Source organism: Vulpes vulpes, chromosome 8 (assembly GCF_048418805.1).
Source record: "Vulpes vulpes isolate BD-2025 chromosome 8, VulVul3, whole genome shotgun sequence".
Classification (NCBI taxonomy): domain Eukaryota; kingdom Metazoa; phylum Chordata; class Mammalia; order Carnivora; family Canidae; genus Vulpes; species Vulpes vulpes.
In genome coordinates, this window is record NC_132787.1 from 40,575,335 (window position 1) to 40,589,823 (window position 14,489).

At 46.2% G+C, this 14,489-nt stretch overlaps 1 protein-coding gene across 3 annotated transcripts in view; it reads left to right on the top strand.

The window, feature by feature from the left end:
• CRACR2A (calcium release activated channel regulator 2A) overlaps positions 1-14,489 on the top strand; it is a 202,119-nt gene that overhangs the window by 114,128 nt on the left and 73,502 nt on the right. For all 3 annotated transcript variants that reach the window (XM_072766208.1, XM_025995392.2, XM_072766209.1), the window contains 3 exons: positions 2,857-3,092; positions 11,722-11,833; positions 13,200-13,383. In XM_072766208.1, the coding sequence (XP_072622309.1) occupies positions 2,892-3,092; positions 11,722-11,833; positions 13,200-13,383 (497 nt within the window). In that variant the 5' untranslated portion in view covers positions 2,857-2,891. The remainder of the gene's footprint in view (positions 1-2,856; positions 3,093-11,721; positions 11,834-13,199; positions 13,384-14,489) is intronic.

Genomic DNA, 14,489 nt, shown 5'->3' on the forward strand with positions numbered 1-14,489 from the left:
TACCATATTCTTGGCTAGGAACGGGGATTAAAATCAAATAAGACATGGTGCCTTTCTAATAGTCGCTCATAGCTGGCTGCCTTAGAACTATTAGCTCTCTCATGCCATGCATCACCTGTGAAATGGGTCAGGGAAGGCAGAGAGCCAGAGAAAGTCAGACTTAGAACTGGCAGATTGTCTCTACGAATTGCCATGCCCAGAATGGCTCACTTCAGCTCACATAAGTGGTCGGTAGTAGCTGATTGCTCTGTAGTCTCTTTTGAAGGGTATGGAGGACAGACCTAACCCCAAATATCTTCCTTTACTGTGAGTTACCATGACTGAAACCCCACCATTTGAGCATCACTCATTAACAGCAGGGACCATGTCTTATTCATGTTTGTGTTTTTCAGTGTTAGCTCAGAGCCTGCAACAGGGTAATCAGTAGATGAGTAAATGAGTGAATAAATGAATGAGTGAATGAATAAATGAATGATAAATGTTAAAACGATGACTATGCCTCTGGGTGGTGGACTTAGGTTATTATCTGTTGGGGATAAGTAGACCATTAAGAGCAAGCCCATAGCTGGGGCTCATGATAGAAGGCCATGTGGTATAGTACCTAAGATCTCTAACTCTACTAGACCTTGATCTAAGTCCCTTAACCTTTCCCAAACACAGTTTCCTTATCTGTGAGATGGAAATCCTAGTCATCCTTACCTAGTAGAGGGATACCAGGTTCTATCAGAATAAAGTATGTCAGAGGGCTGGCAAGGGGAAACCCTCAAGGAATGTCAGATGTTGTTAGTAGAGTCTTCTGGGAATAGCAATTGGGAATGGGGCAGGGGCTGCTGGATGACAGACACCTTGAGACAGTCCTGACTAGGTAGCAGAAAGATATAGACTGTTCTGCTCATGCTGTGCATTTGCAGAAGCTTAGATGTTACCACTGTTATTATCCAAAAGCCCTTTGTAAGCTCAGAGTTGCACATAGATATTCTGGGCAATGCACATCATAAGGCTACCCAGAAATGGCCCTCCTCTCTTGGGACTTATAACTAAGGCATTTAGTTCCTTCTGGGCAAGACAGAATAGAAATGTTAAATCTGTCTATGATTAGGTGATGCCCAGTTCACACTATATAATAGGGACAAAGAGAAACAATTCCTGAGGAAGGGGCTGGTCAGAGGTGGCAGATGGGAGCCCATCGTCCAGCCCAAGTGGAGGCAGAAGGTGAAGTCTGCTCTACGTCGCCCAGGCTTTGTTACACAGAGTGCATTCTTAAAGCCAGGAATAGTATTCCAGCTCTTGACACATCTGGTAGGTGGAAAATGTTGACTGAAATCATAGATTACTTTGGATTTACAGTATAACTGAGCCAGTGCCCTGGGCTCTGATAATCAGACAAATCCACCTGCTGATACAGTGATTTTCCACCTTTTTTTCTGACAAAGGCACAGGAGATATGATTTAGAACTTCATTTCCTGATTTCCCTCCAAATGCATTTACAATGTGTATCTGTATTTTAACATTCAAATGCTATCATATACTGCAAATGTGGACCAAGCCTATTTCCAAAAAGTCTCCAGATAGAAAACTCAGGGATATTGATATTTCCTTTCATCACATTAACCCAATTTTTATTAATAGCAATTTATTCTGTTGAAATTTCATAGACTTACAAACAGAGGTAGAAGGGACCTTAAAGACAAATAGGTCTGGGGCTGTCTGGGTGATTCAGCTGGCTAAGTGTCTATCTTTGACTCAGGTTGTGATCTCAGGGTCCTGGGATCAAGTCCTGAGTCATTGGGCTCCCTACTCAGTGGGGAGTCTGCTTTTCTCTCTCCCTCTGCCCCTCCCTCCTGCTCATATTCACTCTCTCTTTCAAATAAATAAAATCTTAAAAAAACAGACAAATAGGTCCAGTCTTGTCATTATACAGATGAGGAAACCAAGATCAGACAGGTAGGTACTGACTGGTTCATGGTCATTGAAGTAGCAGAGTCCAGACGAGAGGCAGGTTTCTACAAACCTTCTTCATAGCATCACATCACAATGCACCCTTTGAAAAAAACTCCTTGAGAGGCTTTAAAGTCAGATCAGGGTATATAATATGGGATTCTGTGTTGGCTGGAGACAGCTTTGGGTGTCACCAAACTAGGCCTGGCAAGTCCAGTAGGACAGGAAGCTCCTTGAGGCCCTGGCGAACTCCCATTCATCAACTTTCATCTGCATGCTCATGGGCCCTCCTGCAAAGGTCTGCTGCATAAGTAAAGAGCTCACCAAGAACTTGTTGACTCTCACAGTTCTTGGTGAGCTCTTTACTTGGGTTAATGTGTTGATAACATAGGCTGTGCATCTGAGTGAGGAGAGTTATCTGCCCTTGGGAAATGCTGAAGTGTCCAGACAATGTAGGATTAAGTGCAAATAAAAGTTCAAGGAGCTTGAATTTAAATCTGTTTTTGTATTAACTTGCTGTTCAGCCTTAGTCAAATCCCTCAATGTCTCTGAGCATCAGTAAAATGACAATGATCATATCTATTTCAGAGGGATGTGAGAAAATATATATGGAGACCAAGGCATGAACCTACCTCTAAGTAAACACTCAATAAGTAGGAACTGGTCTATGAGGATCTATTTTGTTGTTAGTTTAAATTGGGAGACATTGTTTTCAGGCTTCCTCTACCCACCTCCTTTCAATCTGGAAATGTCTCTTTTCTTCTTCCCCCTCTTCCTTCTTTGATGGGCTGGCTGATCACGGCCCATTTACCCTTGCCCTGAGCTTCTGCTAATGAGGAGGTGGTTGCTAAGTGAGGCTGGACATACCTCACTCCATCCACACATACCCACTTGTCTCTCTCATCTTCTGTGTTTAGATTCTGCAAAGACTTGAAGAAATTGGCAAACTGGGATGGCTACCCCTGACAGGAGAGTGGTCTCTAGACCCCAGAGATCTGGCCAGGGTCCAAAGGAGAGTGGGGCCTGCATGGGTCCCCAGGACAATTTGGAATGCAAGGAGACCCAGGAGCTGTCCATGCTGAGCAAGGCACAGGAATTCTTTCAGACCTGTGACACAGAAGGCAAGGGCTTCATCGCCAGGAAGGACATGCAGGTAAGAGGCCTACCCACCCGGAATGCCAAATGGTATGGGTCTTCCTCTCTTGGGCTAGGGGTTGCCCCAGTGGGGGCAGAAGAAAATGCTATCTACTCTTCCCTGGAAGGAAGTGTCAGCCCAAACTCTACTGGGAGCCAGATCTCCTGGGTTCATTCCTACTCTGGCTTTTGCTTGCTGTCACACTCAGAGATTATTTCCCTTCTCTGACTCAGTAACTCCCAGGACTGCAGAAAATGGCGACAGCAACATAAGGAACTTAGGTGAGATATGGCAGAGAACCTTCTGAAACAAAGTGGGAGGCACCAGCATGTTGCTTCACAGCAAAGCCTTGAGCTAGACCAGGGTGCTATGTGTGCCTTCAGAGCAGGCACAGTGGCAGGTGCAAGGACCAGAGAGAAAGGTGCTTCTAGAGCTCCTTATCTGTCCCTAGCTCTCACACTCAACCACACTCAACTTCTTGTAAATATGTCCCAAGAGAGATACTTCAGAAACCCAGTGCACACCATTGCTTGGTGCAGAGCTCAGCAAACTCTCTGTAAACGGCCAAAGAATAAGGATTTTAGGTTCTGTGGGTCGTGTGCACCGCCATGACCACTCAGCATCGTGTTGCCCCAGGCAACATGTAAACAGCTGAGCTTGGCTCTGTTCCAATAAAACTTTATTTGTGGACACTGAAATTGGAATTTTATATGATCATTGCATATCACCAAATATTCTTCTTCTGCCTTTTTTCCAACCATTTAACATTATACTGTACACTTGAAACTAATATGGTATATTAATTATACTTGAATAAAAAATAATAAAAATGTAAAAGACATTCTTAGTTCACTGGCCATAAAAAACAGGTGATGGGTCTGATTTATAGCCCAGGGGCGTCACTTTGCCACCCCTGGTCTAGTGCCTTTCTGCCATGAGTGTCAAAAACTTCCTCTCGGTATCTCACTTACATCCCTAATGCTACAGTCATGATTTCATCTGATATGAATAAATAAAATGCATCCTCAATGAGAGCATGCTTAAAGCAACCCTGCCTCCAGTCCTTTCATCATTTGCTTTGTCAAGATGCTGTTGGAAAGGAAGTCTTATAATGGTCAAGTTTTCTTTTTTTAAATTTAGGTTTTTGGAATACACTAAAGTTGAGCAGTGGAATATAGACCCTCATGGGCACCAGCCCCAGATGGGCTCACACATGGGAGCTGTGAAGAGATAAGCCTTGTGACCTGGGTGAAAGGCAACGGGTCTTTCTCTCCCTGGCCCCAGAGGACGGTGTTTTCAGGCTTCAGGTGTTCCTAAAGCTCTTCCACTGTACAATAGCTGCAAATTGAGGGCAAAGTACTGGAGGATGGGGCCAGCTTCACCCACAAGTGAGCTCCAAACACCCTTGTTTTCAGCAGTTGATCACCCAATACATTTCTGGCACCAGCACTCATTTCCCAAGTCCCCCTCCCCATGGCAGGCTAGACTCAGTGTGCTTTGAGGAAATCTTTGATCTACCCTATCTATGAACTTCATAATTATCCTTCAAAGGTTTGTGGGAGTGGTGGTTGGTCATAGTGTTTTAATGGCATGCTTAACTTTTGATTTTCCCTTCTGGAAAGAAAAGGGAATTCACATTTACCGAGAAGGTAACCTGTTAGCCACATGCATGGTGCAAGTCAGCACTTCCACTCTATATCTTTCCCAATTAACCCTCACTGTAGCCCACTCATTAATGAAGGGAGGAAGAGGCATGGTAACTAAGGTATAAAGTCTAGATTGTTAGACATCATTTGTATTTGGCATGGGTGGAAGTCCTAACCATTGAGTTCCAGAGATACCAACTCAGCTACATTTCTCCTTGGTTCTTGCTCCTGACCCTGGCACGCGGAGAAGGGGATAGGCATCCTACCTGGCAGATGCTTGTACATCCTTAGCATTCATTTCTACCAGCTCCATTTTCCCCTGAAGCTTCTGTGTACCTGTGGACAGTGAAGCATTTCAAATTTTCCATTCTTCAGCCTGAGAGAGTACCATCAAAAGCACTGCTGTCTCTTGCTGCTTTCCCTGGTCCTGTCTGGGGCAAGATGGGCTGGAAGAATACTATGTGGAGACCACTAACCAACATATAGTCAACCTTGGGCTTTCTGTGGAAACCCGTGTGCCCCTTGGGTTCACCTCTCACAGTTCTTGGTGAGCTCTTTACTTGGGTTAATGTGTTGATAACATAGGAGGCTGTGCATCTGAGTGAGGAGAGTTGTCTGTCCTTGGGAAATGCTGAAGTGTCCAGACAATGTAGGATTAAGTGCAAATAAAAGTTCAAGGAGCTTGGATTTAAATCTGTTTTTGTATTAACTTGCTGTTCAGCCTTGGCCAAATCCCTCAATGTCTCTGAGCATCAGTAAAATGACAATGATCATATCCATTTCAGAGGGATGTGAGAAAATATATATGGTGATCAAGGCATGGGCCTACCTCTAAGTAAACACTCAATAAGTAGGAGCTGGTCTATGAGGATTTGTTTTGTTGCCAGTTTAAATGGGGAGACAGCTGTAGCTTTAGCTGCTTTGCCAGGAGATCACCCCACTTTGGTTGGTGGTCAGCTCGCTGGACCTGGCTGCCAACACCTTATTCACCTCTAGCTCCTAGCTCAGCCTCATGGAAACTGAAAGCAGAAGCACTCAGATTGTGCACACACACAAACACACACACACAAACACACACACACATATACACACACACAAATTTGGCCATGAAGGAAGGCCCTTTGAAGCACGCCCCTTAAGGAAGGAGAGGCCATGAGTCAGATGGGAGGGCCAACGTAGAGGCTGGAAGAGGTGAGTGGAGAAACAGAGTTGGAACGAGCCATGTAGGGCTTGCTGTCCTTTTGAAAAAGGGATGACACAGAGAGAGTTAAGCTCCTCCCCTGGTGCTCTTGTTCTTCTTGCTCCTGAATGACCAAAAAGCATTTGCAGAGGGCCAGATGGATTTTGTATTTATCAGAGAGGCAGGGGAGATGGCCACAGCACCTGAGCCCCAGCAGTATGGAGCCAGCCCACTCTGAGAGAGCAGGGACCACAGAAGGAAAGGAGCAGGGTCTGCACTCTCTCCTCCACAAGGAACCTCTCTGGGTTTCATGGGGATCAATCCAGGCAGAATTGGGGTGAAGACTGCTTTGTGGGGTGAGGTCTGGTACAGCCCCTTAGACAAACAGACTCATGGGGCTGAGGGCTGTGACTGGAAGTCAATCCTGCCTCCAAGGGACAGAGAGATTCGAGAAGCTGGGCTAGAATAAGTTATGAAGGGACTCCTTCAGTCCAGAGAGGATGATGGGGTCAGTTTGGGCAGGAGATCTCTGAAGAAACCTAGAGCCTCAAAAACCCTGTTTCCTTGATTTTTCAGAGTGAAATGATTACCTACCAGTGCCAAGTGTCTATCTCCCAACACTGCCTAGAGTTCCTCGACTAGCCAAACTGTTAAGAATCATCTGGGAGTTGGTGGCAAACCGACCAAATAGTGCCTCCTTGTGCAAAGTAAAGTTTTATTGGAACACAGCTGTGCTCATTCATTTACAAAGTGTCCATGGCAGCTTCTGTGCTCCAGTGAATAGCTGACAAAGACCAAGTGGCCTGCACAGCCTAAAAATATGTGTTATCTAGTCCTTTACAGAAAAAGTTAGATGATTCTTGGCTTAGGTTAACAAAAAGACTTTCTAGGATTTTTGTAGCAAATTGAACTGAGTTTTAACCCTGAGTCTGCAATTTAGTAGCATATGAATTTGTGTGGCTCTTAAGCCCTCTAGGGCTTCATCTGTGAATTATTTATGCTACCTCCCAGCGTTAGAAGAGAATTGAATGAGTGTATGAATGTAGAGCACTTGGCTCTGAGGCCAGGACTTGGATATCCCTCCATAAATATACTTGTGTGTGTGTGTGTGTGTGTGTGTGTGTGTGTGTGTGTGTGTGTGTGTGTGTGTTGGGAGTAGGAGATGGGGAATTGTGTCCCATGTCTTATCTCAGCCTGATGTACTCCACACTGTGATTTTTTAAATTGTGGCAAAATACACATAACATAAAATTTACCGTCTTAACCATTTGCTGTAGCTCAACGGCCTTAAGCACATTCATACTGTTATGCAACCATCACCTTCATCATCTCTAGAACCGTTAGCAACTTCCAGAATGGAAACTCTGTGCCCATTAAATGCTAACTCCCATTGCCTCCTGCCTGCAGCCTCTGGCAACAACCATTCTACTTTCTTTCTGTCTCTATGAATTTTACTGCTCTAAATTCCTCATGTAAGTGGGACCACACAGTATCTGCCCCTTTATGACTGGCTTATTTCACATGGCATAATGTTTTCAAGGTTTATCCATGTTGTAGCAGGTGTCAGAATTACCTTCCTTTATCAGGTTAGATAATATTTCATTGTACCTATATACTACACATTGTTCATCCATTCATCCATCAATGGACACCTGGGCTGCTTCACACCCTCAAGTGAGAATAATGCTGCTGCGAACAGAGGTGTGAAAGACTCTTTGAGTCCCTGCTTTCAATTTTTTTGGGTAGATATCCAGAAGTGGAATTGCTGGATCATATGGTAATTCTACTTCTAATTTTTTGAAGAACCACAATACTGTTTTCCATAACGGCCAAACCATCATTCTTTGATTTTAAGTGCAAGTCATCTGTACTTCCTTGGAGATAAGGAAAAGACACTCATGCTGAAGAAGGGGTCTTCCACTCCTATCCAGCCAGTGTTGTTGTTTGTGTCCACTCCACATGAGTGGGCCAGTTTCACTTCTTGGAGGACATTTGGTGATGTCTGGAAACATTTTCGATTGAAAGTACTAGAGAGGGAGGTGCTACTGGCATCTTTTGCTCATACCCTATAATGCACAGGTCAGCTTCCCTCCCTCCCCCAACAAAGAATTAACTATTCTAAGATTTCAGTAGTGCAGAGGTTAAGAAACCCTAGGCTATACCAAACAGCCCGAACCAAGCACATGAAATCATAAAGCAGAATAAAGGTGTAGATCTCACCTCTCAGACCTTGAATTCTCACCCTGAAGGTGTTTGATATGGCTGAGCTATGGCATGGGAAGAGAGTAGCTGGTGCTGGAATAGAGGTCTCAATAGGATGCTGTTGAAGCCCCCAGAGGAGGGAGACTTTAATTCTGACTGTAAAGCTGGATCTCTTTTGGTTTTCTCTTTAATGAGTTTTCTTTGGATAGGTTTGAAGTTGTGCACCCATTCACTTTCAGCAGCATAAGGCATGTTACTGGGGTAGTGACCAGGAAGGTAGAGGGGTCTGGCTGGTGCATAGCAGAAGACAGCATTTTTCATGGTTCTGGGAGTCCCAGGCCTCAGCACTGTTGCTTCAGGATTGCTTCCTGTTCCACGTCCTGGAAAATGTCCAGTCTGTAAGACCTTGCAGAGCATCAGCAGGAGTGCTGGTCAGGATCAGGAGCATGAGAAATCCAGACCAATGCCCCTTAAATAGGAGTTCAGGCTCTCCTGCCATCATTCTTAGACACTCATTCATTCATTCATTCATTCATTCAACAAGTGTCTAAATACTTCATATCGGTCATCACTGAGCTATCTGGGAACACGATAGTAAGTGAAAATGAACAGGATCCCTGTCTCAGAGCTTCCAGTCCACTGAAGGACCAGACATTCAAAAACTAATTGCATCTATCAGTATATAAAATACAAGCTGATGTGAGGCTAATAAAAGAAGGAAATGTGTTTAGGGGACCTACATAGCCTGGCCTACCCCAGGGGGCTGCAGAACCTGAGTGAGGCAGGAATTCAGAGCTAGCTTGATGGCAGTGGTGGGAGGCAGGCTTTCATGGAGTGGTGGAGTTTTATAGAGCTGCTTGGGCATGGGGCATGGCAGCATGAATAGGGTGAGCTCACTTTCCATTTCTCCTCCTTCCCTGCCTGCCCTTCCAGATGGAAATGAAACAGTATATACAAGTGAAACAGGCTCTCTAGAAGGCTAGTACGTGGTGCTGCTGGTAAAAGAAACTTTTGGTGGTAGATGGGTAGGTGCGGAATGGTAATGCCCAATAGGGAATTCTAGAAAGAACATGGCAGAGGACCATTTGACTGTAGCTGAAGTCCGTTATGGGAAATCAGCTCTTTAATCCCAGCACTGGTCTCCACTGTGACTTTAGGCAAATCTGGAGCCTTGCAGGCTATCTGATCAGTGCAATGGATAGTCTTGCCCCCCTTCACTCTGCTTACCTCAGTGAATTGAAAATGTAGACAGTACCAGGTGCTCAGGGGACAAGGCCAGAATGAATTGATTTTACATGGCTTTGCAAGGACCTGAGAACAAAGATAAACAAGAAGTGATTATGGTTATTAAGAATAAAGGATTTTTCAAATAGGGCCAACAAAGAGAAGTTAAAGAATCTGGTGTGGTACAGAGAAGGCTAAAGGAGAACTTGGTACTAATTTGCTGGGACAGGAAGAGTAAGAACTCCTGGGAGGATCTAAGATCACTTGTCCCAGGTTCACTGACAACAAAAAGAGGAAACCAGCTTGAGTCATAGACCAGAGAGGCTGGGGTTAGGTGATGGAGGGACTTGTGTTAGATTCAGGAATGGAGCCTCGGGGCAGGGTATGACAGCTTTTCGAGATTCATGCTAACGATAGAAGAGGTACCCACATGCTGGATGGTTTGGGTGAAAGGCAGATTGAGGGTCCCACCAACCTCTGCAGCCCATCTCTAGCTCCAGCACTGTGTGAGGCATATCTCAGGTCAGATCCAACAGTCCTAGGCTGACAGTGGGAAGGGAGGAGGAAGGATCACCCAGAAGAACAGACCAGAGTCACTTGGGTTTTCCCTCTACATCCCATTTGATGCCTTTGGTTTCCAGTGGAGCTAATAAACTTCCTCCTTGCAAAATTGACTCACTCCTCACCCCACCTCCCTCATTCTCGTACTGTGGCTTTTGAGACAGCTGGTTTAAGGATTGTTGATAAGCCAGAGACTCAGCTGTATGCTAAGCACATGTACTTCTAGATGCTTTGCACACACTCTCACTCCCTTCCTTTCTAAAAAACTCATTCATATTTAATTCAGTTCTTCTAAATGGCTTCCACAGCATCCTATCTTTCCACTTTGTAATGCACCACAGTCTCCCTTAATGCATTACCTGCCAAATTAAACTTTATGACTTATCAGCTAGAAGATTGCCATAGGATCAAGCCAAGTGTTCTTGCAAGTCATGTTGTGGGCTTTCACACCTGCTGGCTCGTTTTCATTGTTCAGATGGGTATGTACCTTTCTCTTACAACCCTGTGCTCCTTGTCTTCAGCTGTCAGTTACTTGGATGCTGGCAATCTTGTGCAGCTGTCTCTTGGGTAACAGGGAGGAAGATCAGCTTGGCTGTAATGAACTCCCCTGGGGAGTCCTTGTGTGGGGACTTAGATTATTAGGGCAGAAGAGAACACTTGCTTCAACTATGCCGATCAGCCTTGACCTGGGGCCACTGCACATGAGGCAGAAGGCCAGACGGAAGTGTCAGGAATTTAGCCACTTGCTCCTTATCCCAACAGCAGCTGGTCCCTCCCCTCCTATCCTGCATCCTGCATGGTCCCTAGTCAGGCCTGGATTTAGGTTCAGCGTTTATTTAAAGCTGCCTTGTGCACCACCCTGTCCAGTTCCCCTTTAGAACACAAATGCTCTTGGAGGATTGATACCTTAAGCACATGGCAGTTAACATCTTTTCAGGAATGAGTTGAGAGCCAATAGGAAGCAGAAGGGGGGGACACAGCCTGAAGTGATGGGTGTAGGTCACTTACACAAAAGAAGGGAGCTTATCTACCATCCCCTCAGGCCAAAGGATCAAAACGTGTGTCCACAGAAATTGACAAATGTGCTGAGACCCAGGGACATGAGTGGATCCATGAAGGGAGGCTTCCGAGTGTGACCCATACCTGTGTCTTAGCAGGGGAGGTAGCATGGCAGAGGATGGGGCTTGCAGAGACAGGGAGGACTGGGCGAAACCTGGCTCCTTTGTCATTCACTTGCTGGCTGGCCTTGGTGGGTCAGTGGATCGCTCTGTCTGTCTGTCCCGCTCTCTTTCTCTGCCTCCCTACTACCTTTTATTGAATGCTTTCCCTGGGCCAGGTCCTGGGCCAAGTTATTTATGTTTGCTATCTCATTTAACTTGACAACGGAGCGTCATGTAGCTTATAGCCCACAACAGGATTCAGTCCTGCACAGTTTCCATTCTTTATGGTTGTGAAGAGGGCCAGCTTTGGAGTCAGGCCTGGATTTGACTCCTGGTGTGGTTCTTTACAGGCTAGGTGACCTTTGGGCAAGGAACTTTAACCTCATACTTCCTGTAGAAAGTGGTGATAATAATGCCCACCTAAAGGATTGTCATGAGAATTAAATACAAGTATGCATATTTGTAAATATGTTGATAAATATTTATTTGTTTGTCAATCGCCTAGAAAATTGCCTAGCACATTAGTAGGCACCTGGTAAATCATCGATGTTATAACATTCAAAGGAGGAGAAGCGTGGTAAAGGGATATTTTGTGGGACAGGGCCAGCTCTAGACATTTTTGGCAGGAAGCTCTGCTAAGCTGTGTTAACCAGTGCAGTCTGGATTGTTTTCAGAGGCTCCATGAGGAATTGCCTCTCAGCCTGGAGGAATTGGAGGATGTATTCGATGCCCTGGATGCTGACGGCAATGGCTTCCTGACACCAGAGGAGTTCACCACTGGATTCAGTAAGTTCTGATGGGTGCCAGGGCCCCAGGGCATGCATCTACCTAAAGCTATGGAAGGGCACACCTCTCTCACCAGATCTGTGGGTTAGTGTAGCACAAGCTTCCCTGCTCTCTGGAAACTTCTAAGCTTTGGATTATTTGGGCTTCATTCTGTGTCCATGGCAGCTATTCACACCATTGTTCTCTCAGTACCCACAACACTGTCATGGCCAGGTCCCCTCCCACCTGAGAGGGGTAAGGGGAATGCAGGGAAACTCAGGTAGAAGCCTTGTCACAAAAGGGGGAGCTGAGATGATTTCCAGCCTCTCTATCTCCTTTCCTTTCCATGTTACCAGTGTGCAACAAAGTGGGGTGGCTGAAATGGTTCATTTCAACCTGGGTCTGGCTGAGTTTTTTTTTTTAATTTTTATTTATTTATGATAGTCACACACACACACAGAGAGAGAGAGAGAGAGAGAGAGAGAGAGAGAGGCAGAGACACAGGCAGAGGGAGAAGCAGGCTCCATGCACCGGGAGCCCGACGTGGGATTCGATCCCGGGTCTCCAGGATCGCGCCCCGGGCCAAAGGCAGGCGCTAAACCGCTGTGCCACCCAGGGATCCCCTGGCTGAGTTTTCCAGATGGAGGGGAACCCACTGTCAGAGGACTTTCTAGAGGGTTTGAATAGACCAGTCATTCTCAAGGTACCCAGGAGGAAAGAGACCAGAGATTCATAAACGAGATAAAGAAACCTGATACACCATCAGATCAGATAGCGATCAGGTATTGATCAGAGCAGGTACTGGTCAGTGGGCAAGTTTTATCACACATCTGCCTCAAACAAAGTGCCATATAGTTTGTTTGGAAGTAGTTGAGGCCTTTCCTGACCTCTAGGAGCTTATAACTGCCTTGAGAGCATAAGACAGATTGCTGTATATTACAGGCAGTCTGAGTATGGAGAAAGTGCACCCAAAATTGTTAATCGCTTGTGAACGTGAAGCACGGTGATCCCAGTGGTGGGAATGACTAGCTCATGCTTCGGAGCGCAGTCAGGCTGCTGGAGGTCGATGGAGGGAAGCCTCTTGTCCAGAGAGGAAATCAGTGAAGACATGAGCTCAAAGCCAGATTTTAAGGTCTAGGAACCACAAAGGCGCCATCGTACCGTCATCCATTCCGCCTTTCCCAGGTTCTAGCGTCTCTCAGCATCTCGTGGAAGCGGGAGAGCCCCCAAACCCAGGAGATAGTGTTCAGGAATGCTTGCCGTAAGGGGGTTGCCCTTTTCTTCTTTCGGATGAGCCTCACATGATTCCTGGCAACTAAGAATGAGAAGGTCTTCCTGGGTGAGTATTGCTCGCTGAATTCAGATCCGGTGCTGTGTGTCCCCCCAGGTCACTTCTTCTTCAGCCAGAACAAGCCAGGTCAGGAAGATGCAGGGGAACAGGTGGCCCAGCTGCAGGAAGAGAAGGTGTACCAGTCCAGAGGGGAAGAGCATGTGGGCCACATGGATGACGATGAGGAGACCCAGTTCCAAACACTGATGGACAAACTTGGAGCCTCGAGGGTTTTGGAAGAGTAAGTGGTGACAGGGACTGGGGGATGGAGCCCAGCCTGGGAGCCACTGCTTCATCTGCCCCGTGCAACATTAGTGTTTGTTAGTGCTCAGCCACACCCCAGGTTCTGGGCTGCCAGTTAGGAGACTTGCTCTGTCCAGCCTGCCCTTGGCAGACACTTGTCTCTGTTTCTTGTATTTTTCTTTTCTTTTTTTAAGATTTTATTGACTTAATCACGAGAGGCACAGAGACAGAGAGAGGCAGAGACACAGGCAGAGGGAGAAACAGGCTCCCTGGGGGGAACCCGATGTTGGACTCAATCCTGGGATGCCAGGATCATGCCCTAAGCCAAAGGCAGACATTCAACTACTGAGCCACCCAGGCATCCGTGCTTTTTGCATTTTTCTCAGGGGGGAAACACGGCTATGCCTCTCCTCACTCCTACCTGATGGTATCAGCACAGTCCTTGGCTCCGTGAGGACAGCTGTCGCAGACGGCTGCACCAGGCCTGGATGGGTTCTCAGGCCATTTTGCTACGGGCTCCCTGTCACTGCCACCTCACCAGCATTTCCACCTCCCCCAGAGTCAACCCTGGGGGGCTGCAGGGCATCCTGGCCAGCTCCACAGCAGCGTGTTCCTGGCAAAGGCACCTCATGTGGAGGCATTTGCACACTGCATCCCTGAGCCAAACCAAACCCATCAGGAAGCTGAGGTGGGAAATTAATCAGTTTTTTCCAGCCCACCACTGGATAATCAGTGATTCAGCTGAAAGTTTCAGATAGCTGGAACTTCAAATAAAACATAATACCCCCATTTTTTTTTTCAAAATGGATCTGACATTTAAGATGAAATGAAACGAAACAAAAATAGGATAAAATAAGATAAAAAGTGGTGTGGTAGCTGGGGGAAACCAGTAGCTTAAAAACATGAAATGCTGTGATCTTCTCCCTTTTCCCATTGCATTTTGCCTTTCTGCTTCTGGGCCTCTTGGTCTTGGGTTGGGTGTATGTTTCAGGAGCAGGAATGGCCTAATGATTGGAGCTGATGTGTCCCAAGCTTGGGAAGAAAAGTAACCCAAGCTCTGTGGTTGAGAATGATGAAGAAGTAGCAGGAAAGGAGGGGCCTCCA